The sequence below is a fragment of the Ctenopharyngodon idella genome, chromosome 2 (assembly GCF_019924925.1).
Source record: "Ctenopharyngodon idella isolate HZGC_01 chromosome 2, HZGC01, whole genome shotgun sequence".
Lineage (NCBI taxonomy): Eukaryota > Metazoa > Chordata > Actinopteri > Cypriniformes > Xenocyprididae > Ctenopharyngodon > Ctenopharyngodon idella.
In genome coordinates, this window is record NC_067221.1 from 14,238,008 (window position 1) to 14,263,822 (window position 25,815).

The 25,815-nt window shown below is 37.4% G+C and overlaps 1 protein-coding gene across 2 annotated transcripts in view; it reads right to left on the reverse strand.

The window, feature by feature from the left end:
* Positions 1-25,815, reverse strand: part of pik3r2 (phosphoinositide-3-kinase, regulatory subunit 2 (beta)) — a 40,779-nt gene that overhangs the window by 7,048 nt on the left and 7,916 nt on the right. For both annotated transcript variants that reach the window (XM_051875779.1, XM_051875787.1), the window contains exons 3-15: positions 12,544-12,636; positions 11,897-11,968; positions 9,926-10,066; positions 9,556-9,754; positions 9,353-9,438; positions 6,408-6,513; positions 6,215-6,313; positions 5,871-6,051; positions 3,101-3,226; positions 2,871-3,013; positions 2,566-2,742; positions 1,715-1,786; positions 1,065-1,238 (exon numbers count right to left, since the gene is read on the reverse strand). In XM_051875779.1, coding sequence (XP_051731739.1) covers positions 1,065-1,238; positions 1,715-1,786; positions 2,566-2,742; positions 2,871-3,013; positions 3,101-3,226; positions 5,871-6,051; positions 6,215-6,313; positions 6,408-6,513; positions 9,353-9,438; positions 9,556-9,754; positions 9,926-10,066; positions 11,897-11,968; positions 12,544-12,636 — 1,669 coding nt within the window. The remainder of the gene's footprint in view (positions 1-1,064; positions 1,239-1,714; positions 1,787-2,565; positions 2,743-2,870; positions 3,014-3,100; positions 3,227-5,870; positions 6,052-6,214; positions 6,314-6,407; positions 6,514-9,352; positions 9,439-9,555; positions 9,755-9,925; positions 10,067-11,896; positions 11,969-12,543; positions 12,637-25,815) is intronic.

Here is a 25,815-nt window from a genome sequence, read left to right on the forward strand (position 1 = left end):
GCACCAGCCCAAGATTTGGCAGCACTGTGAGGGCTGAACAAATAATGTTTTGGACATTACATTAAAATAACATTCAAATTGGGCAATATTTAAAGCTTTGAAGTACTAGGAAAATTTGTGTGAAGCACTTAAAAGCACTCTAAAACATTAAACCATTTCTGCCAGTTATTTCTGTCAGTTTTACTACGTTACACTTAACCTTCACTTTGTGTTCATGACACAATGTTTCTCATGGTTTCCAGATTACACAACGCTGGGAAGAAAGTGCTTGAATTCACCGCAGAGTTGATAACACTGTGAAATCTTGTGAGAAGCATTCACTTTCGTCGCATAATTCTCTGTTAAACCACAGATATCAGATCATGTCGGCACTGTTTGATCTGATATCTGTGGTTTAACAGAGAATTCTGCTTCTCACAAGATTTCACAGTGATGTTATCAATTCAAGTGCTTTCTTCCCAGCGCTGTTTAATAATAGTATCGTGTGAAGTGGGAATTATCAAATTTCTGATTGCACGTGAAGGCAGCTTTAATGCTTGACATCAAGAGACGTGTCTAAGCCCAAAATCTGCTGAAAATCTGCGGCAATTAAGAAAAAAATCCAAGCTCCTCCAAATATTGCGGAGTTTGCTTGATTTTGTGATAAATTCAGCGATCGCAGAATCGCGAATTCCTGGAGGGTCTGAATAACTGCATATTGTCTCAGTTGAAAGCTGTATGTTTGATTCACTAAAGAAATGGATCACAAGAGTCTTTTTTTCCAGGAGTCGGACTACACTGTATGAACTGTTTTTCTGATTCACTAAAATAAGAATGGATTCATTAGAATCATTTGTTTTGTTATCAGACTACTCTAGTCAAACTGAATGTTTTGACCTCTAGATTTGATGCTGCAACGCTACAGAATAAGTAGTGGAAGAATACACTTTTTAGAACCACTAACAGAACCGAATGTTGTTCTATTTTTTTTTTTAATAGAACCTGTTCTGAATAAGCAGTTAACCCTAGTTATCAGCAAATGTGAAGCTGGATGAAGTGAATAGAGCATTGCTTCAGTAACTCACACCACAGAGCAGGCGTAGGAGCCTTTCTTGGTCTGGCTCTCTCTGATGAGGAAGGTGCCGTCTCGTTTGCCTCTCAGGAGATCCTCCGCCTTTGTGCGCTTGATGTCCCCAACATACCAGGAGCACTCATCGTGATGCGCTTGATCGTCATCGTCGTCCAACAGAGAATAGAAGCTGAAAGGTCAGAAGTGGAATAATGACTGTTTTTTCTATATCTGATTTATTGGTCCATTTTGTTTCATTAATGAGCACTGCAATAAGATATTTTAGTTAACGTTCCTGTTTGTTGTTATCCCCAAAAAGTCTATTTTCATGGCAAAAACAGTGGCTTAACATAAAACGGCAAACAATAAATAAATCCACTCATATCTCTGTAAAATTACAAGGTAAAATCTTTCAATTTCTTGCAAGAACTTTCTGAATAAATCCTTTATGTCATGCTTGACAGTGGAATCTTTCAGATATGATGATCTAATGTTGAGTCAAGTTCATGATTAGGATGTCCAAATTCTCTGTGATGTTCAAATTAATGTCCAGATTCTCTAAATGGTGTTCTATGGGTATTCCAAAAGGACTAATGTACCTGGGCCTGGCTTCATACAAATGTAGGTCCTATTTGCACTTCCATAGACAGACTGAACAGAACTTACTCTTCCGATTCGTTCAATACACCCAGCCATTCGTTGATCTTCCTTTGCTTGGTGCCTTTCTGAGTCAACCATCTGCAAAGACAATATCAGTGTTGTTAACATCACCAGCAGTTACCTGTGAATAAATAACCAGAGTACAGAGTTTCCTACCACAATTTTCTAAATCAACAGCATCACAGCAAAAGAAATGATATCATGAGCTTGCAGTAATGCCTGTGTAACGCAAAATAATGTCAACGCAATGTGTTTTTATATTGTGTTGTCTTTACTGGCTTCACTAAACAATGAAAAAACTGACTACTGTAGTCACATTCACAAACAAATGACTCAAACTTACAAACTCACAAGTTATAATCAGTCTGATGAATCTACACTACTGATCATAATTTTCGGTTCAGTAAGAATTTTTCTTTTTTAAAGATTTTAATATTTTTATTCAGCAAGATCCTGAAAAAAATGTATCACAGCGAAATGTATTTTGTGGAAAAATGTTTTCCACAAAAATTTAGTTAAAAAAAAAAAAAAAAAAAAAAAAGTTAACATTGATAATAATACAATAAATATTTCTTCTCAAATATCTCACAAAAGTGAGTATACCCCTCACATTTCAGCAACTATTTTAGTATATCTTCAAGGGACAATTCTATAGAAATGAAACTTGAAAATGAAAGACCATACAAATTTGCGTATCTTGTATTAGGGCAGTTAAAATTTGGCGCTTTGAGTACAATCCTCTCATACTGACCACTGGATGTTCAACATGGCACCTCATGGCAAAGAACTAGAATTAGAATTGTTGCTCTCCACAAAGATGGCGTATATATGGGCATATATATATGGGCTGTACTTACACAAGGTATTGGTCCCTTAGCTTCCTCAGCTGTATGAGGTCTGGTTTCAAGCTGTTCATCTTCTTGTCTATCTCTCGATTGTCTGTGGCTTGCCTCTGTAAGTCCAGTTCCAATTTTCTCTTGCTGTCATGAATCTCGGTCACTCTGGACTTCAGCTTCTCAGAGTTGCTCTGAATTCTGAATAGACAGTGAACAAGTTTCCCTCTGACATAGAAGGCAAAACATGACTCGAATTCAAAGTAACACCAGGGAATAATGGACTGTATGGATATAGTGCTGTGATGTGCAATGGAAAGCAAGACTACCTCTCAATCTCCTTGTCATTGCCTTCTCTGCGAAACTTCTCAATGTTCTCTCTGCTGAGGCGCTCCTGGGTCTCACATTGCTCCTTAAAGATCTTGATGGTCTCATTAAAGGCCTCTATGGCTGTTCGCTTCATCTGCAGCTCCTGAGAGAGAACGAACAGAGCATCTCCGTTAGTGACTCTGTTAATTAGATCCCAGTGCATTTGAAGGAGAGATGAAATACAGCCTACTTGTGATGTGCGTGTGTATTCTTCATACAGTACATCATATTCATGACTTTTCTCCTGATACTGCTCGTGATAAACCTTCAGCTGCTCTCCTACTGCCTCAATACTGTCCTCTTTCACCACCTGATCCTGCAGAGCACAAGAAGATGGGTTCACAAGCCTTATTTACCCCAAAATGAATTCATTATTTTCCAACCAAGATGGTTAACTAGAGATGTACAAAACTATATTAAAATCGACTAGTTGCTTAGGCAACCCACCAACTAGTCGATTTTAATATAGTTTTGCACATCTCTACTAATCGGTCTTAAGGAAGTTTGTATAATTAAGGTCCCAATTTACTCTCTGCGCAAAGCCATATAGTTTGCGAACAGTCAGATGCTGCCCAGACTATTTAAAGGATTAGTTCACTTCTGAATGAAAATTTCCTGATAATTTACTCACCCTCATGTCATCCAAGATGTTCATGTCTTTCTTTCTTCAGGCGAAAAGAAATTAAGGTTTTTGAGAAAAACATTCCAGGATTCTTCTCCATATAGTGGACTTCAGTGGGGTTCACCGGGTGCAAGGTCCAAATTGCAGTTTCAATGCAGCTTCAAAGGGCTCTACACAATCCCAGACAAGGAATAGGGGTCTTATCTAGTGAAACGATCAGTCATTTTCTAAAAAAAATAAAAATTTATATACTTTTTAACCACAAATGCTCATCTTGCACTAGCTCTGCGATTCACACGCATGACGTAATCATGTTACAAAGGTCACGCGTGACGTAGGCGGAAGTACCGATCCGGTGTCTACAAAGCGAACGTCCAAAGATTAAGCCAAACGCCCTTTACAAAAAAAAGGTAAAACAATGATATCGAACGGGTTTGAAGTTGGAGGAAAAAATTAGATGAAGTTTTGCCCTACTACGGTACTTCCGGCTACGTCACGCGTGACCTTTCAACGTAATGCATGGCACATCGCAAAGCAGTGCAAGACGAGCATTTGTGGTAAAAAGTATATACATTTTTTTTCTTTTTTTAAATGACCAATCGTTTCGCTAGACAAGACCCTTATTCCTCACCTGGGATCGCGTAGAGCCCTTTAAAGCTGCACTGAAACTGCAATTTGGACCTTCAACCCAGTGAAACCCAATGAAGACCACTATATGAAGAAGAATCCTGGAATGTCTTCCTCAAAAACCTTAATTTCTTTTCGACTGAAGAAAAAGACACGAACACCTTGACATGGGGGTAAATAAATTATCAGGAATCTTTCATTCAGAAGTGAATTAATCCTTTAAATAAGTGCTGTGTGCTATGAGTGGACAAATAGGTGAACAAATGAACCTGAAAAGATTTCCACATCAAAGAAGGTGGAGCCTCTGGCCACACCCACCTTTAGCATAATTGCCATGGACCAATGGCAGTTCAAAGGTGTTTAATGGCCAGTGCAAATTTTTCTGGAAATTTGTGCTGCCGATATGATTCGAACCACTGAAATGAACTTTTTGGGACAGATTTTGTTCAAAATGACACTTTGATTTCACTTGATGTATATCAAGGCCTTTTCATCTGACCCCAGTCAGACACGTTCTTTTAAGGTGCAATTACATAAGACACACTATTGCGTTGGAATGCACCGATGTATTGGCCCATAATCGGTAACGACCAATAAAAGCAATTATTTTCACTATTGGCCACTGGCCGATTGTTTAAAAACAGCCGATGATCAGGGCCAATTATATCCTGTCAATCAAAATGGGGTGGAAAAATGTGTTCAGACTGCAACTCATACTGTGTGTGAAGAAAATGTCTCTTGTGTTGAATTTAGGGCTGTCAAAGGTTACGTGACAATAAAAAACAAACAATTTAAAAAAAATAGCAATGTTAAAGCAGACTCTATTTGACCCAATGAATCAACCGTAGTTCAAGCCAGGGTTACTAGGTTCGTGGTTTTCCCCAACACCTACCATTATTTGTAGCGCCAGATCGAATAGAGCTTATTTACTGTTAATTATATATGTATGCTTGAATAAATTTGTCATGAAGACAAGTGTTTATAAAAACTACCTTATGCAACTGAGTTAAATAAAAACTGAAATGTTTGTATACAAGTGTAAGTATAAAATAATATAAAATCTGAAAATAAATTGAATATTTAGTTGAATATACTAGTTTAAGCTCTGTTGTTAATTTTAGCCTCTAATATTATAATAATATACCAAACGAGAGGTTTCCCTGTATAGTTTCCAGCATTAGTTGGGAGTTTTTTTTTCTCCGTAAGAAAATCAAACTATCAATATCAGAAGATATCTTTCTGGATAATCGGCTATCGGTACCGGCGGAGATGTTTAGTATTGGTGCATCTCTAATACTGAGTTCACAACAGCCAGATGAAGCACAACATATTGGACGCAGGGGTTGGAGTAATTCTAAAGCTGGTGATTAATTCTAATGACAAATTTAGTATTATATATTATTATTATTATTATTATTATTATTATTATTACAAGAAAGCTAATTAAAACAGTGTCACTAAAACATTTAAATGTGAATCTAACATCATGTGGACTACCTTTAAGGTGTTTTTATGTTTTTTTTGGAAACTGAAAATCTGTCATTGTATGGAAAACATCTTTAAGAATATTCTTTAAAAAAAATCGGTTCGGTACATCATGAGGGTGAGTAAATAATGACAAATGTCATTTTAGGCAAATTATACTATTAACAAAGACTGTGCAGAAAAGACTGCATCAGTTTGAGCATTGTGAAGAGCAGAGGCATCGCACCTGCTGATATTTAGACACAGGGAACAGCAGGCGAGTGTCCAGCTTGGCGTTGTAATGGGTCAGTGACTCATGCCGATAGTGGTTGATGAGCTCCACCACAGAAAGAAAAGTAAGCGGTTCTGAGAATCCATACTTCCCCCCGCGGTGAAAAACCTTGATCAGTTTGTTATTGCCTCCTTTCCTGGAATAAATAACACAAGGCTTTGATCATGTTGTGTCCCTGTTAGAAATTCCACTTTGTAATCATGCATATTAAACAAATGATACAGCAGCACACCTATGCAATGTATTCAGCTCCTATTAGATATCACACAAAATGCAGTTTGGTCTGAGGGAGCGCTCACCTGAGGGTCAAGGTGTACTCTCCCTGCACTTTGCTTGACGCGTCCCGCACCAGGAACGTACCATCAGGAGTGTCTCTCATCTTCTCATTCACCTCCTCTCTAAACCCGTGTGCATCAAACAGAGATTCATCATACACAGAAATGTGTGATGATCTTAATAACAGCTGACCTGTTAATTATGTCAGTGGTTTACCTTGAAATGTCTCCCCAGTACCATTCAGCATCACTCAGTAAGCTGTCGTTTCCATTGGTCACATATGAGGCCATGGCTTTGGCTTTGGGCGGTTTAGGAGGGAGCGCTGATTAAACAAGGCAAATAAGATACAAATATTTACGATTAAAATAAATAAATCTTTGTTTATCCCCACACTACTGGGGCCAACATTTGCTTTTACAACTTTCATGCATCATCACCATAGAAACGTGCAATGTTATATTACAGCAACAGTGTCTCTGGAGCCACCTGCCTTGCTCAAGGGTGTAATGGTGATCGCTCAGGGATCAGCCCTGCAACCTTTTAGTTACCAGCCTAGTCATTTAGCAATGACAAGATGTTTTCTCTTCTGGAGTAGACTTTATGCCTGCACTACAGGGTTTTGATTTCTTTTCTTTTTTTTCTTCTTTTTTTGTCATGGCAAAGCTGAATTTTCAGCATCATTCCTCCAGTTTTCAGTGTCACATGATCCTTCAGAAATCATTCTAATATGCTGATTTGACTGCTGCTCAAGAAACATTTCAAGGTTTTATCTGCATTCTGAGCAGTTTTGAGATATTGAGCTTTAAAGTTTTTGCATTCCATACTCCTTTGTGGATAAACCCTTTTTGTTTTCTAAAAAAAGTCTCAATATGTACACAAACATCACATAATGTAAATACGTTGTCACAGAATAAGAATACGCAAATAACTCAATTTTGACAAAAATGTCAGATAGAACCTTATAATTCCAAGGTGACGTAATGTTAGTACTGTCACTTTTGATAAATTTAAACCATCCTTGATGAATAAAAGTATTAATTACTTTAAAAAACAAAAACCTTTCTGAGAATGTGCGAAATAAATAGCAGGTCTAAGGTTATTGAGTTCAAATATGGTTTTAATGAAGTTGCGAACCTTGTACATAGCCTAAATGCACAGTAAACATCAAAGTTGAAAGGGAGTGTGGAGAAACTGAGTCAGCAAAGATTCATTTTTGTTTTTTTGCTTGTGGATAAAAAGAAGTTTGAAATACTTTCGTGGCCCTATACTGTAAACGAACTCCCCAAAACCGCCCACACTGATGAAAGCGCCATTTAGAACGAATATTGTAAATATGTGCTGTGTGCTTTCCTCTCAATAACAAAATAAACATTCAACAAAAATAACAGAGGTAAGAAAACAGCAGTTTAAAAAAAATAAAAAAAATCTGATCATAGTGATGTGAATTTGTTTGCAATTCGGCACTATCCAAGTCAAGTCACGTCACATTTATTTATTGCATACCATTTTATAAAATATTGCTTTTAGAGCCACAAATATCATAACTGTTATCTATAGGCCTACTGTAATTGAAACATTTATTCAAGAAATTCAGTACAAACAGAAAGACGTATAGTACAGAGAAATTCAATGTCAGAGCGGGATTTGAGCGAACGTTGTTTAACCGCTGAGTGTGAGCGGTACATGAGTGGAGGATTGGCTTGGTCCAGTGCAGTATTAAGAAGAGCATCGCTCCGCTTCGCTCACATACTCGGATGTGTGTGTATACTGCATCTGTGACATGTTGTTGATTACCACAATAATTTAACACATTCCTCATTGTAAAAAATAGGCAAGTTTACTGTAAATACTCTTATAATGGAAGCGGGCAGTATTGCAAAATAAATAAATGTTTAAAAATATGCAGCTAAACAAAAAGGGAAAAACTGAAATAGCATTGTTTATAGAAGTGTAACCAAGGCTGCATCCATAGGGAGTTACTGGACCACTGTCGCTTTTAACTTCGGCAAACAATATTTATTGTCAAATACAACATTATTCAAATTAATTTAATGTTTCACTTCATGTTTTCTGTACATTGCTAATAGAAGGTAAAAAAAGATACACTACTTAGTAAATAAAGTAAATCTTTTCCAGATTATATTTTAATAATTTGCTTTGGCTTTACTTTAACATCACAATATAAAAGCCAATTATTTAACGCTATTTAAATATGATACAGAATATAGCTGCCTTTATATTTTAACCCTTTCAAGCGTGAGTGTAAAATATTCTAACTGACCCCCCAGAGTGAGTTTTTTTAAGGCGACCGTTATTTTAGAACGTTTGGCCTTATTGTTTCCATGGCGACGTGTCATGCATGTCACATACACTGAACGCAGCCACAATAACACTGTATGACAGATGGATCGCTATTATTTTGTTTTTCCTTTTTTATTTAAAATATTCACAAACTTGCTTACCATGTCATCAACTATTTGATATTCCGATTCTCAAATATGTGCAAGTGAGTGTGTTTTGTCGTTTAAAAACCTTTATAAATGATCTTTATCTTAATCTATAATGCGATATGGGCACCGCCATCTTAGTTTGCCCCGCAGTTCGCAGAGTCCTGTCAGTCGGATTTACAGCAGGTGAATTCATCAGTTTCTCCCAAAATATATGCAGGTAAGTGGCTGGTGAACTGGAAGTATAATAGAGTAAACTTTATAGTTACTTAGGCCCATTATGTGTGTCTGATATGAATAAATGTCAGCAAATTATATTTGAATGGATTGTTATTGCTGCTTCCACTGATGTCTGACATCAGTCTGACTGACTGAAAACACTGCATAGTTGTGATATTTGACAAGCGCTGAGCGAGTCCGTCTCGCAGCCAAAGCGCGAAAGCACAGTTTGAATCTGGCAGTTATGTGACGTCACTGAACGTTATAAATCCCATATGTGGGACCGTACTCTCAGGGGCACAGAAATAAAAATCCCATATGTGTACTCAAAAGGTTAAAGATGGGGTCCCTAACATGGATAATCATATTTGGTATCAAAAGGTTTGAAAACACAGACAACTCTAGCTCACTGCAGGGCCCTGGTAGATCTCCCCGACAACTGTGAATTAAAAGCATTACTATTATATTCAATAGCAAAAATGGCAGGTAACTCACCGGGAGGAGTCGGCTCTTGTTCCCAAATTTTCTCCAAAAGAAGTCTCTCAACTGCAACCGCAGGAAACCCCTCATCTTCCTCTGACCTGTAAATCAAACACATAGAAATGGAGATAGTTTGCACATGTGCTAATTTTCAGCAATACATTTCCAGAATTTGTCTCCAGCCAATAGAAATCAAAGAAACGAAACAGCACACTCACCCGCTCACAGGGCCCCTGATCAGCAGAGGGCCAAAAATTTGGCAGAGGGTGTGAATGTCGAGGCCGTTGTGCTCCGCGTACTGGCAGACCTTTTCCAGGTGTCTCAGCAAATAATGCAGCGTCAGGAGGTTTTGCAGTGGAACTTCAGGCTTCCCCAGTACCTCCAACAGCTGCTCTCGTCTCCTCACGGAGGGAACGTCTATTCATGAATGACATCACCATGAGCGCATGCGTCATCAGATGCACAGGCAAAGACAGGGCAGACACTCAGCACATTTGAGCTGTTTGTTCGCGGAGTTCATATAATTCTGTTACTTTCTATACACGGTTCTCTTTCGGCCTGCACGGATGAGTGAAAAGTGGCACATACCTGATTCTAGTTGCACTGCTGCCTGAAGGTCTGTATAAACAGAGGGAGGGATGATGGGGGCAGGAAGTTCCTGCAGGTACCGAATAAGAGCGTCCGAGAGTGCATGAATGTCCCACTGTCCCACGTCCAACTCCTGCAGCTCTGCACAGGACAAATGAACAGTCACATCATGATGTACACACATTAGATCTAATCCAATACATCCCTTTCAAGCATATTAGAGTTACATAAATGTGTTGGTACTTATTTTAACTAAATAGCTAATCGCTGGGTAACTTTATCCTACCCTTATTTTGCCTTCTCACTCCTAGTTATCACGCTTTTGTGATTACGTTTATATGTTATATAGAACATTTTCCGTGTTTAAGTGCTATAATCGGGTCCCTGGTGCATCTACCAAACCAGAAAATGTGAAAAAGGACAACCCAGTGACTTTGGTAAGCCTTTCTCTACAAGCATGTGAAAAAATGAGCCGTTCAGATTTCGCTCCCCTTGTGACGTAGGAAGGGGATCTTATTATAAAATTACCGCCCCCTGAATCTGTATGTTTCCACCCACGGCACCGCCATTTTGTTTTCGCAAGCGACAAAAGTGTAACCACAATGGTCCTGGAGTGCAGCTGTCCTGCACAGTTTAGCTACAACCCTGATCAAACACACTTGAATGTCTTCAGGATTACTAAAGCTATGTAAAGGAAGGCGAGTTGGGTCGGAGCAAATCTCTGCAGGACAGCAGCACTCAAGAACGACCGTCTCTGAGCTTGTGATATGTGTCAGCTATGTAAACATTATCACTGATCTGTTAACGGCTATAATAGTAAACATATAGTCTCCATAAACTCCTGGCATCTGAGCCACTAAGGACGCAGTGGTGTAATTTTATTTACGAAGGGAATGTATCCAGATAAATTCATATACCAGTATGTGCAAGTCATTTTACACCAGACTGCTTTGCACACGAGGGTCAGCAAAACACAGGATTTGCACAGAAGTTGATTCTCAAAGATGAAACGATACCAACTGTTCATGATCCAATTTCATATATATTTCGTGATGCTTGCAAATTGTCTTCCTGAATGTGTTTAGTTAGCACGTTGCTAATGTACTGTTAAATGTGGCTAAATTTACCATTGTTTCTTACTGTATTCACGGAGACCAGAGCCATTTCGTTATTTTTAAAACTTAACCCGAAAACGCTTGCTGTCTGTATAATTCATAAACGCATCTCCATTCTTATTGAGTCTCTCTAACAGTGTGTAGCTTTAGCCACGTTAGCAGTGCAGCATGCTATCAAACTCATTCAGAATTGAATGTAAGCAAACATCCACAAAATACATACCATACCTACGTGATCTGATATGCTGCATCACAGTTTGTAATAATCCATTTTCAGAGTTATATTTGCTGTGTGAGCTTCTCCTGTATTATTTATGCCTCAGTGTACTGGAATCGCAAGCTTGGGCGCAGGGAGCACAAGCTCATTTGCATTTAAAGGTACACAGACCAAATCAGCACATTTTTCTTCCACCCAAAAATAGGCAGTTAAAATATGGTATAATAAAAACGCCTAAGACAGATTACATCTGGTAAAAAGGGGCACAATAGGTCACCTTTAAAAAAATGAGACCACTAATAAAAATGCTTATATTTTGTATTTTTATGATTTAATGCAATGTTTTTTTTTTTCAATGTAATAATTTAATTGAAAGTTACATTTAAAATATATATTTTTAAATTTCTTAGCAATGTTACAGCTGAAAAACAACATTATCAATAACCAACCTGCTTAAATAAAGAAAATATTTAACGCACACAAGCTAATATCTACACTAAAATGAGACATACAGAAAGACTAAGAATAACATGCAAAAACACTAAAGCAATCAAATATGTTTATATATGTTTCCAAGTATGTGAATAGAACTTTTCCACTTCTGTGCAAGAGAAGACGAGGACTGCAGATTTAACTTACCAGCGAGGCTCTGTCGTTGACTGTCAGAGGCTGAAGCAGTAGATGTCCTGTATAGTGTCCTAGAGTCCAGACCTAGCAGAAAATCGAGGCGTTAGCTCATCTCTCAAAAATAGATCTTCCATGCCAGCTTGGATTAGAGAAGCAGTTACATCTAAACATTAAATGTAAAAGCCTGGAGATATAAATATATTCAGTCACGCTATCGGGAGAACTGGGAAAACAGCCCAGCTGAATCCCTGAGCTCTGCTTTAGTCTGTGAAGAAGTGAGAAGACGGCTTCAATCAAGCCAGACAGTCTGAGCGTCACTCAGTCTCTCACTCAGGGAGGAAAGAGAGGGGACGGCTCACAGCGATAGAGGAAATCTGGATGGTAATAACTGCCATATGGTGCAATAACAAACATTTTTCACACCTCTGCTTCCAATATTATTTTCAATGTGGAAATATCTATTAAAAATACAATCAATTAAAAAAAGAAATCCAAAGTAACCGTATTTATTTTCGTTCTTTTTTGTGGCCGGAGGCACTCTGCAGGGACTCCTGCTCGCTCTGGATTTGCACGCTTCATATCATGTGTCAGGTTCTCTAACGAACAAACCACAAACAATAAAGCTCTTTACATGACATTCAATAACACAGAAGTATTACCTGTTTGCTCAATTGCTTCAACCAACTTAATAAGATTAGGGGGAGCAGTTTCCAGGTGTGTGAACTGTTTGGTCAAGTCCAGGTCTGGAGCAACTGAAACGGCAGAGAAAAAGGAGAATTTCAATCAAACCTCAGCTTATATGTTTCTAAAAAACAGCTGAAAATAATAAGAACCTTATTTAATGAACATCAAAAACAACAAAAATACATCACTCACTGAACATTTTGTATAGGGGTCCATGACAAATAAGGGTGTCCAAGATAAAGAAAAAAAAAAACATTTAAATCTGCGTTGGCGCTGCCCCATAGAAAGCAAACACCTTCACAAACAGTCTTTTCAACTACACAGTATTGTTATTTCTGTGTTACAAATATTCAAATGATCACAGAAGTACTGGGATAAAAGTTTATAGCTTTTATGGATATAAATACCGAACAGTATTTATATCATTTTTTACCTCTAAAACACCACTATGTCCAACTGCCTTGCACATCCAGTTGGTGAGGTCTGAACGCGCTTTGACAATGGAAGTGATCTCTCGCACTCATTGAAGTATAAGCGCAAGACATCACTTTCATCATCAGAACGCGTTTTCAGACCTCACCAACCGGATGCGCAAGGCAGTTGGACATAGTAGTGTTTTAGAGGTAAAAAATTATATAAATACTGTTCGGTTTCTCGCACAAACCGATCGTTTCGCATCTTAGGACATCAGTGTGTCGTCACGAGCCGCAGGGTTTAATTTGGATTTGTCTGTGCATGTTTTTTTTACTCTTATAGATGGAGTTCCCATTGACGTGCATTATACGACTGACAGACCGCAACGGTTGGAGTTAAAAATCCTCATTTGTGTTCTACTGAAGAAACAAAGTCACCTACATCTTGGATGCCCTGGGGGTAAGCAGATAAACATCACATTTCCATTTTTGGGTGAACTATCCCTTTCAGTTGTGGGTAATAAGAGTGGAAGAGAGCACCGTTCATTCACTCGTGCACCTACATTTCCTGCCAGTACTGAGACTCAAACCCGCGATCTTCGGGTTACAAATCTGACTCTCTAACCATTAGGCCACAACTGACCCTAATTGTATCAACGACTGTATCGATTACTTCTTTCCGCCACTAGGTGGTGACTTAAAATGTATGTCACTGAAAAATAATTCATTCAAATTAATTAAACATTTTAAATAGACTGCAGCAATTACCATTTTGTCAGAACCTCTAGTAAATTACATGTCATTTTGTTTAGGTGTCTCTTGTCTGTTCAGAATCGTGATCTTTATTTGAAACAAAAAATCGTGATTCTCAATTTATCCATATTCGTGCACCACATAACTTTGATTTGAAGGACAAACGTTTTTCAAATATTACTCAGCAGGATTTTTTTCTCTAAGAAATCATACAAGATTATGCCAAACTTCTTAATACGGTTTTCTTTTCATAAGTTGGTTTTCTCTTTATTATGAGACAGTTGTCAGGACAGTTGTATCACCAACATTTTTGTTTTTATGCCCTAGAAAAATGATCAGAGTGAATTGTAATTAGAAAGTAAAATTAAGAGAAATTAAAAACATGTTTATCATTGAAGATGTATTCAATTTACCGTATGAATGAATTGCATTTTAATGTATTTTTAAGAAATTAATAGAGCATCATGTCATTGACCCGTGGGATCACATTTGACAGTACTCTTTTTTATAAATAAAATGAATGCCTTAAATAATGTAAAAACCAATTCCTAAGTAAAATGTGTCTTAACACCAGCATTTACTCTGGCACTCTTCTTTCTCATTTTTGAATTGTGGTTTGCAAGATTACAGCCTTCTCTACCTACTGTTGTGACTCAGTGTCCCGAGGCCAATGTTTTAAATTTGACTTTGACTTGCATGTTACCTTTTTTAAATATAGCGCTAAATGTGCAGTCCTTCGTGGAATACTAAAGCTGCCAAAAGCAGCAACTGTCTAGCGGGGAAGGCTGATATAATGAGAAGGCTATTCTATAAAATCTGGGTATTTTTGCACCTCAGACTTCAGACCCAGTGCTGAACTCAATGCAGGCCACGTCTCCCACTTCTCTTCTGTCTTAGGAGAGTGATGACTGTGGGATGTATAATTGCATATGGTTTTTTATATTGTACTTCCTCCCTTGCTTGTTCTATTGGTTAAAAAAAACCAAAAAAAAAAAAACCTTTTGCATTCATTCAAAAACCTTAAACAAAAGCTAATTAAAATAACATTTGTAATGCATTCTAATGCGTCTACTTAAATTAAATAGTAAAAAAATAAAAAAATTGGACAGAGCTACACTCAAGAAAACAAAGAAAAAGAAATGTCTTTATCATACAAAAGCTTTTTACTGGTGAAAAAAGCCCTCTGTTTCCTCCTGTCTTATTCCACCCCTTCTGGAGCGAGCTCTGCCTTGGCCCTTTGCGTGAGTGGAGCACAATAAACGATTTAATCAAAAATCCTGAACAAGCAAAACCCCACTGGCCGTGTGCCAGACCCTCCTTTTCAGGCCCACCACAAAGAGGCCAGAGCTTGGCTGCCTTCGCCTCCTGGCAGTGCAAGGCTAAACCACGTCTGATTATTAATTTTGGAGTTCAGACGAAGTGCCATGTCAGCACATTCCACTTTTCCACTGCACGTTAAACATGGAACTTTGCTCGCTTTTCCCTCTTACGGACACAAAGCCTGCCTCTTCCGCCCTCAATCTTTCCTCATCTCGCACAGTTACCTCAACATGGACATGAATCCATGTCCTATCCTTAATCCATATTATATCTTTGCTTTCCTGGGGATGCATTACAGAAACTTCCTAACTTAATTCTTCAAATAAGATTTGAAAAATATCAATTTCCTAAATGAAATTACCATGGTTACTAAACAGATTCTAAGTTAGGATGTTTCTGTAATACAGCCCCCCTGAAGAACAACAAAATTAAGCTTTTTAATTTTCAACTTTAGGCTGAGATTTCTTTGTCAAAGACCATTTACTGCTGAAGACAAATATAAATAGCTGCTTTACATGTATTGACAATGATATTTACTGTTAAGCATAATTATATTTTAGCAAATGTCTTTACTTACAATACTTTGTGTTTAGGTAAAATTACAGCACTGTAATTCTACACTTCTTCCCCAGATCTATCACGTCTTCTGATGACCATGTTTTTAATTTCTGAATTAAAATTAATTTCATTTTTGGGGGGCATCTACAAAATGTCCAGGAGACTGTTTAACTAGGCAAAAATGTCAAAGTAATAAAACTTTCCTTGTCTTATAATTTTAATGAAATTCATGAAAAGTAGTTAATTTAGTTTAATTAGGGGTTCAAGCGTGTAGCTCTGAAACCCTATTGTAATTGTTAAAATTTCCAAGGATCAGCATTCTCCCCTAAAAGTGATCAGGCAGACCAAACCGCAAGTCGTAGAGATTTGAAACTTTGAGGGATGGTAGTACTCACACCTCCTACAACGTCACCAATCAGCCTGACAGGGGCGCTACAGTGGAGAAAAGTATGAAATCGGTCATAACTCCAAAACCATTAAGCGTAGGCTAGGCTCAAGTGGACAATGGACATTTTTTAATTTTTTTAAAAACCTACTTTTACAAACTAGCCCTAGGTTTTTGGCCCGATCGAAACCAAACCAGTGCAGCAAGATTCTCTCAGATTGTCAATAATTACCAAAAAAAAAAGTTGAAGTTGAATTCACGGTCTAAAAACGTTTGAAGCCACTTTTACTAAAATAGCTAGCCTATAACTTGTGAATGGAATGAGGTATTTTAACGAAACTCGGCACACATATATAAGAGCTCATGAGCCGCGTTTCCACTGTCGGGCCTAAAGCAGGCGTGCTAGTGCGTGCCAGTCGCGTTTCCACTGTCACTTCCGGGGCTTGATCGTGCCTCGTCGGGGCTTCCTCGGGGCCAACGGCCAGGGTTTTTCGGCCCGTCAAATACCTTGGTCCAAAGCGGGCCAGCTCGGGCTTGAGGGAGTGGTTACGAACAAAGGCGGTGTTAATCTGTGTGTGGAGACGGATGCGCCATGGATGATTACATGTAGGTGAAGAGATAACATCAGCATTAAAGACTTTTAAAAATATTTTAGCTCAAAACTCACTTTCAGACAGCAGCAAGTGTTTGAAATAACTTCTGTTTGTGATACGATGTGGATTCTGATCACCATTTATTTGTCAGCACGTCTCATCTCTTAACGGACTGTCTGATATCCATATTTAGCTCTGCATATTTCATAAAATAAAGCAACTCCAGTTTTTCGGCATTCCTCTGTTTCTCAGATTGAAAATATAACTGTTGGGACGTCACTGGAGAGAGTGCTAAAGCTCCTCGGGTCGTATTTTTGGTGGAAAATTTGTAGAAATTATCATTCTTTGTAAATGTGATGTAAACATACTGTCCCATGACTATAAAAAAATAAACAGACGCGACTGAATAAGTGCGTGTGTCCTCTTTCTTTTGTGAAATAACAGTAAATACCACTTTATTTCTGTGACTAATGTTTAATCTTGACACAAATTAATTCATTATGATCAATTTGTTTGGTAAAACATCGATGCTTGGGTTTTTAAATCTTTAAGTAAACAACAAAACGGCAACAAACGCCTGCTTTTATCATGTTCACTTTACGATCTCGCTAGTTTCCAGTGATTTCTTTGATTATTTTTCTGATAAAACTTTGTGTGACGTTGTTCCAGAGAGGCGTGTTACGGGCGGGTTTTAGTGAAGCGCTGCGGAGCTTCTGGCCCGACGGTGGAAATGCAGCGTGATTTTGGGCTCGGTGCTACAAGTCCAGGGCTATTAGCCTAGCCTGGCCCGCTGAAAGCCCTGGCTCGCACTGGCCCGACAGTGGAAAAGCGGCTATTCTGTGGTTGCGTGAAAAAGGATGTAGCGACTGGCCACTTGGTGGCACTATAACATGGAGAAAAAATAATAATAATAAAACTTAAAAAATGGCTATAACTATGCAACCTATTGCACACCCAACTACGCTATAACTATTGGCATGTGGCGTCTTTGTCCAAGGTGCCAAGACCGCATTTGAGGACATTTGCATATCTTGAAAAACGCGGCCGGCGGCGGCCAATAAAGTTTGAGCAGCTATCAGACAAGGGCCTGGGCCTGTTTGACTCATGGCCCTAGAGGCCTGTAAAAAAATTCAAAAGAAATCGGCCACTGGGGGGCGCCTTTGCATTTTTCACCTGCGATTGTATATCACATGATTTTTCGCACACGCCCACAACATTCATACCACATGGTAGAACTCCTCATTCTGAGCAACTTTACTTCTAAAACCTCCATTTTTACTCATGTGCTTAAAGGCCTTAAAGTGATTAAACCCCAATAATTGCAGCTATATTCTTTTAAAATTTCTTAGAATTTAATAACACTGCTCCACTGTTTACTATTAACATTTGAAAAACTCAAACTTATCAAATCAAACTCTTGAGGTGTAACACGCTGAGAAGAGAAAAAAAAAAAAACAGCAAATGAAGCAGACCGCCATGACTGTCAAGATGTGTCAAGTTCAATAAGTCTATTAATTTGACCTTTTTATGACAGGACAAAAATGTTTCTCAAAACCACATGAAACCAACATGAAATGAAAGAATATATTTCTAAGAACTTGGCACATGCGCTTCAAACGAAAAAAAAAATAAAAAAAATAAAAATGAAAAGCAGTTTCCTTTTTATCGTGGACAATCTTATTTGGAATTTACTAAATGGCTGCTTGTGCGGACATCAATAACAAAAAAAAAAAAAAAAAAAAAAAAAAGGAATATATACCTTTACTAATAAACAAACTTAACTATAGCTGCAAACTCACTGGCACAAATGGTCAAACACGCAGCAGGGGTTTTTGTGCAAAATACAGCTTTTAGGAAAAACAGCTGTGGCCCTGAAGTCATTGTTGGTTTTTGGAGAGAGAACCAACTAATCATTACCCAATTATAGTCGTCTTGGTAGTCTGCATTCTGGCTGGCCTGCAACTGAACGTGCCCTGGGAAAAAACAACTGCAACAACTAATGCTATGATTACAGCAACAGCTTGCTTTATTCGGCTGTCACTTCCTCACGGCTGCACTGACGAGGCAAAAAAAAATGCATTGTACTAATCATAGCTTAAGGTCTTCACTTAAAATTAAAAATGTATATTCACCAAACATTTAATTGTGCTCAGTCAATCTATCAAGTCGAAGTGAAAAGTCCTAGTCCTACATCCAAAAAAAAACTGTATACACTTGCGCAAAATGCGCCTGAGGAAAACAGTTGGTATGGAGAATTCAAATGCGGATGTGCGGGAGAGCGAGTGGAGGAAACCAGTTGGTGCTGAAGACCGAAACAAACATTCCCTAAAGAATACAGATTCATCATCATCACAAGTTTCAAGACTTTATGGTAAGTACTGAGCACTGAAATTATTCTACAAATTTTTGCTGTAGGACCCGGTATAAAATTTAAAAGGCATTTTGTAGAATCGCGAGTTCACGCATTCATTGGTTATGATTGTGTTTTCCCGGTTACCACATAATTATCTGATGGTAGCCAATAGTTTTAATTTCCTCATGTTATATATGTCTAAAATACTGTTTGATCGACTTCTGGAGATGTAATTTGTGTGATGTGTGCGCCATGCACCCGCTGAACACTGCCGTTAGATTGCAGTTGGTGTCGGCCTCTTTCGGGGCTTTTTGCCTTTTAAATAGCAAACACGTCAAGCTCGTGATTTTCTTATTCATCCATTAATTTTTATCGCTTGTGTCAGTAAATTTAAGCAGTCCTGAAAAGCTGGATATATTTATATACCACGAAATAAACGATAAAGCAAAATCGACTGACACAAGTCTCGTCCTCATTATATAGTTAAGTAACTTCTGTTCTGTCACTTGCTAGATGTGATGCAGGGGAACTTTGTCATTGATGTTAGTTTTTATTTTTATTTGCAGCTATTTTAATCTATGCAGTGCCGCTTTTGAAAGTTTTTTCTTCACCACATCAAGACATCCTGTTATGCAGAAGACATCTTGAATGTATTCAGTGTTTTTCCTTATTTAAAATAAGGTATTTTTACCAAATGTCCTGTGTTGGAATTGATTTGGTAATAAATTGATTAATAAATACATTGGTTAATAAATACATTAAGCAAAATACAGAACCCAGACAACAGGGTTGACATTTTATCACATTAAAATGTCAACCCTGTTGTCTGGGTTCTGTATTTTGCTTAATGTATTTATGCATTTCATACATTTTTTCTTTTGGGACAGTGAGAAATAAAATTGCTACTACAATTTAAATGACTTAATTGGACCAGCAACATGGTTTGGTAAACTAAATTTTTCCATTGGCTCAACTTATTATTTTTGATTGAGCTCAAGACTGTTGCCACAATCGATAAAATTCAATTCACAGAATTTCAGCTAGGCCAACTGAAAAATTTAGATGTGATCAGTCACTAGACATTTTTGAGTTGGAGAGGTCTGACATTTTTTACAGTGTTGGTAGGCCAAACCGCTCAACTAGTTTGCAGTTGTTGGTGTGCGTGGTTTGTTTTTTTGCTTGACTTGTGCTCCGATGTGTTCATTAACTTAGATTCGGCCATGCTCTACTAATGGAAAATGATGTCTTTGTACTCTGTGAATATGATTATGTAAGACAACTTTCACCCGCATTGCTTTGTGCTGTTCAGTAATCTGGGCACCTCATTCATAGCTAACCGAAGGCCTAGCCCATTTCCTTTCAGTGGAGCTCTAAACCTCTCGACGTGTTTTAATCTTAATGCAGTGCAAACGGTATTAAGAAACACAACACACAAAAGCTGCAACTACAAGAGACAGTCTTATATAGCTCAAGTTTCTTTTTGTTGAGCATAATCAGCTTCAGGCCTGACAGGATTTCTGCACAGAGTGCAACAGAAAAGGAAGAAAGGAAGAAAAGGGAAAAACTCAGCATTTTGATAGACTTAAATATCAAAAAATAAAGCACATGTACACTACTGTTCAAAAGTTTGGGGTTGGTAAGATTTTTTTTTTTTTATGTTTTTGAAAGAACCATCTAAGCATCTTAGATTAATGCACTTAGTTAATCTTTAAAACACTAATGTTAAATGTAATATTTAGCAAATCACAAAATATCTTCTTTTCATACTGCACTTTATAACATTTCTAAAGCTTAAATTTACTTGTAGAATTTAAACGATTGATGATTGATTTTAGTTATTAGTATTTTTATTCCAAATAGTATAGAATTTTAATATCGCCTTCTATTGGTTACGAAAATATCAGCAATTATTAAACCTCAGATCTTTCTGGAATTTTGTCCGTCATAATAAAGTGCATGATGTGCTGATAAAGCCTGCTGTACAGTCCAAGTAACAATATGCCTAGCATTTGAACACAAGCCAAAGCACCATGGGAAAGATTCTTTAATACAGGCTCAGATCAGAGGCCTTAACTAGCCCTCTACTTATTCTGTGAAAGAAAGTTCAGGGTAAGGAGCCGGGGGAAAATTCAAGGGGCCTTCTCTTTCTGAGAATTGTAGTGAGTGGATAGTTTATAGCTGCCTGGAGACAGTATCAGAAGAGTCTGTGAAACAGGGGAGGAGGAACAGGCGGAGATTGTAGAAATGCCAAGCCATGGTTCACTTCAACAAGCAGTAAAACTGAGGCCAAGAAAAGAGGAAAAAAAAGAAGAAAAAAAAAAAAAAAAAAGAGAGAGGGAGAACTTCTGCCACAGGCAGCGAAACAACCAAGTCTGACTTTGTGCAACGTTTCTGTGAGGACAGTGTTGGCAGATTTCAATTAAATCACATGAAATCTCTCTCACACTGAATAAGATGCCCTTAGACATGGGAAAACACCACATAATTATTTTCACATTTTCTGTACAGATGCTTTCTGCCATATTAAAGGGACAGTTCACCCAGAAATGAAAATTTGCTGTCCATTTACTCACCCTCAGGCCATCCAAGATGCAGGTGTCTTTTTTTCTTCAGTAGAACAGTAAAGAAGATTTTTAGATGAAACCGTGGTCCTTGGTGATTCATTTAATGTAATTCAATGGCTACCGTCACTTTCAGAGTCAAAAAAACATATACAAGCAAAACAAAATACATACCCATTGCTCCTGACGATACATTGAGGTCTTATGAAGCGAAACGATCGGTCCGTGCAAGAAACTGAACATTATTTACTAGGGCTGCCCACTAAGTCAACTAAATATTATTCGACTAGAGGCTTAGTAGACCAAAATTTTATTAGTCGGTTAGACGCAGAAAAAAAAAAAACTTGCGACAAAGTCACGCAGTCCATGAGGGACAGATCGTTAATGGAGGGTCCTTGTAGTAATTACAGTATGTCAGGCAAGAATTCCAAACGTTTGCCTATCATCCATCAACCTCAAATATGGCTTATCGTTTGAAACATGCAAGTAGTAGCAACTTTACTGGGCCGCTCATTCTAATGTTAACCTAGATAAATGTGCACTATTATTAAGCGCATATCCAAGTGTTTGTGCGGAGTATGGAAGCTAAAATATAGCAAGCTAACAGCATGACATGATGGAGGTGCCGGCGCAATCACTTGCATTTTTTCCTGGTAACAGTGGAAACAACTTTAACGCTGCCATTTTAGGTCATACCGATAAGAGTAATAGATCCTAGATGTAAGTTTCCTCCCACGCATACGTAATTATGCAACAGGAAGCTCGCACTCCAGACTGCCATCAACGCACTCAGGACAGTTGGCCAAGGCTGTGGATTACAGGTAAAAATGTTGTAAAAAAAATAAATGAATAATAATAATAATAATAATAAAATAAATACACTAAAAAAAATAAAAAAAAAAAAAAAAAAAAAATCACCAAGACCACGGTTTCAGCTAAAAATCTTCTTTACTGTTCTACTAAATAAAAAAAGACAATTACATCTTGGATGGCCTGGGTGAACTATCCCTTTAACATGCTAGCAAGCACATACAGCGTTCTGTCAATCACTCCAGCTGGAGGAAAACTGATACAAATCAAGTAGTAGATCCAAGCCTTGAGCTGTAGGTATAAATGGTCGGTCAATGTGTCTAGATCTAGATATGCAAGTGTCTTTGATGCACAGCAGTTCAAGGTCTAATTATAAGTAGGGCTGGGTTGACAATATTGATTAAGTCGATTTTAATCAATCTTCATTTTGATGAGCATATTGATTCTTAAATCCCAAGAACAAACCTTTTACTCTACGCTGTTTTCAGTTGATGCGTGAACAAAACTTTACCAAGCATTATTTGTAGCACACTTCACATCTTATAAATAGTAGTATATAACTTTGTTCATTATGCTAATTCAATCTAAAATCCAACCTGCATAAAATAATTTAACCATTAATCATGATTTCTGTGGAAGATTTCAACATTCATGTTGGTACAAAAGTTTCCCCTCACAATCTGCCTCACCAGTACAATCAATTTGCTAATGAGACAGCTTTCGTTCATAACATTTTGGCTATAAGGATTTACACAATATAAAAATATAAATAGAAAATAGAAAAATAGTTCTTGAAATGTTAATAAATATTATGCAAGTAGATAAGCTAAAGTGAAGATTTATTGAAAATAACCCCCCCCAAAATGAATGTAATATTTTAATATTTTATAAACAATTTTAATATTCATTACATAAAAATACATAGATCACAGATTATCGTTTCTCAAAAAAATCAATGATTAATAAAACCTTTAAAAGCATATCTTATTAACTTGGTATTTTGTTTGTTTTTATAGCCATACCAGCATCTATGGCTATTTCCATGGCATGACCAACAAATAGTGGTAAAATACAGTAGTAAAAATCAATAACTCACATCATTACATTATACAAACATTATATAAGATTTTTCATTTCAATATTTAATGCATTTTTTTAAGGATCATTCTTGGTGAAACATTTTTGAAAACATCTAAGAATGTCAAAATAGTGGACTTGAAAATGTAATTAGCTTTATTAATCTGACATGTCATTTTTTGACATGACATGTTCTTAATAGATTCTTAATAGAGCATTATTTGATTCCTCTTTGTTCAATGCTACATTTTCATGCAAATCCATTTTAAGCAGCAGGCAATCGTCTCAGGCATGTAGGTAAATTCTCTACTTCTACATAAAAAAAACAAACAAAAAAAAAAACAAGCCATCTCTGTTTAAAACCTGCGATTGCAGTTATTTGCAAAATTATCTTTAAGTGGGTTGTGCATCGGCCCGGCTCCTCAGCGCGGATGAATCTAATATTTGCTGTCAGTCACCACACCGGTGTGGATGCTTGTACTTTGAAATCACTGATTCTACATCTTGGAAGTATGACCAAAATAATAATTTTCACTGGAAAATGTCATCTGAACAAGTAACATGTCTGCCACTTTTGTTCTGACCAACTTTCTGGATTACAATCCGCCATTAAAAAGATTAGTTTAATTATTTCAGCTGCTGTGAGTTTTCGCCCAACAACAGCATCCTCACGTGCAATATAGCCTACTAGCTGGGATACCTTCTTTCTGTGTACAGACGTGACGTAATGACGCAAAGACGAATAGCTGCATGCTCAAATTTCCCACGGAAACCTACCAGTACCCGTTTTATTATAAAACATTATTACAAGCTTACCGTTGTGAATCGTGCTAAGGTAAGGAGATAGTTTTGAACACTGGCTGGTTATGGACTTGCTCAAAAATTGATTTTGGATCATTTTTAACAAAAAAAAAAAAGTTACGGACTGCAGCTTTAAGCTAGTAGCAACTTACTGTTTTCAGCAAGGAGGCTCTAAAGCAACACTAGTAGTGCCCAAAGGTTTTGACCAATGAATTTCTAGCTATAACCTGTCAAGTTGTTTAAAATTGCTTTACAGATTTCTAGCTAATAATAATAATAATAATAATAATAATAATAATACAGATGAACTTTTCAGGCCTGGAAATCACAATTTTTAAAAAAATTCAGATTTTTCCATGTTTTCATGGAAAACATCATGGCGATCCTGTTCATGTTACTAGGCCCACATGGAATCTGTGCCTGCAGAACTTCACAGAAAGTTCTGCAGAGTTCCACAGAATGGAAATGCCCATCATTCACAATTCTACACATTCCTTAATTCTTATATTTTTAAATACTCAGAATTTTAAACACAGAATTCCTCAGATTTGCTTCAAAACGTGAAAAGGTCTGGATAATACTCAGAGGAAGCAGCTAAAATGTTGTCCTGACGTCTTGTAATCCAACACTTCAAATAACACCAACACTTCTCATACTTTCTCTTTTTAATCAGTGAGCATCACAGATTAAATATGACAACTTCTTTTTAGTGTGCACTGAAGACTTTTAACAGCCCAAAAAAGAGACACAAAAGGAGACATTGAAGCAAAAATCACCTGATGGAGTGGGAATGTGCAGATGAAGCTGAAAGCCCTACCTGATACATATAACTCTCCAGATTGGCCTGGTGAACTGCCAGGCCTCCAAACATACTATAATTTACTGCTTCCTGAGGGCATAAAGTGAGGAGGAGAGAGGGCTTGGGGAAAGTGCCAGAGAAATACAGGAGCAAAGACAGTTTGTGCAAAGAGACACTAGAATTTTCATATATTAATCACTGTTTATTGCCAATGTGTGAACAGCTTGTAACGAAACTTACAAAATGAGACCTTCCCTAACTTCCTAGGTTATTTACAGTGCTCAGCGTAAATGAGTACACCCCCTTTGAAAAGTAACATTTTAAACAATATCTCAGTGAACACAAAAACAATTTCCAAAATGTTGACAAGACTACGTTTTATATAACATCTGTTTAACTTATAACATGAAAGTAAGGTTAATAATATAACTTAGAGAACAAAATTCAGTTTTACTCAAATTAGGGTGATGCAAAAATGAGTAAACCCCACTGAAAGTCTCTGGAGAAAAGTTAAATTTTAGACTACAGATGTCTAATTTAACAAGAATTCAACCACAGGTGAGTCTAAATATTCATTACACAGGTGTCCAGACAGTTAACTATAAAAGGGTGTTAAAACCCCTTCCCATTTTATGCTGTCAGCAATGGCACCACATGGAAGAGAAATGTCACAAGACTAGAGAAAGAAAATAAAGGTGAAGGCTACAAGAAGATCAGCAAAGCTTTACTTATCAGTCAGAATACTGTAGCAAAAGTGGTACAAAAATGTAAAAAAGATGGAACTGCAACCATCTCACAGAGACGTCCAGGTCGTACACAGAAGT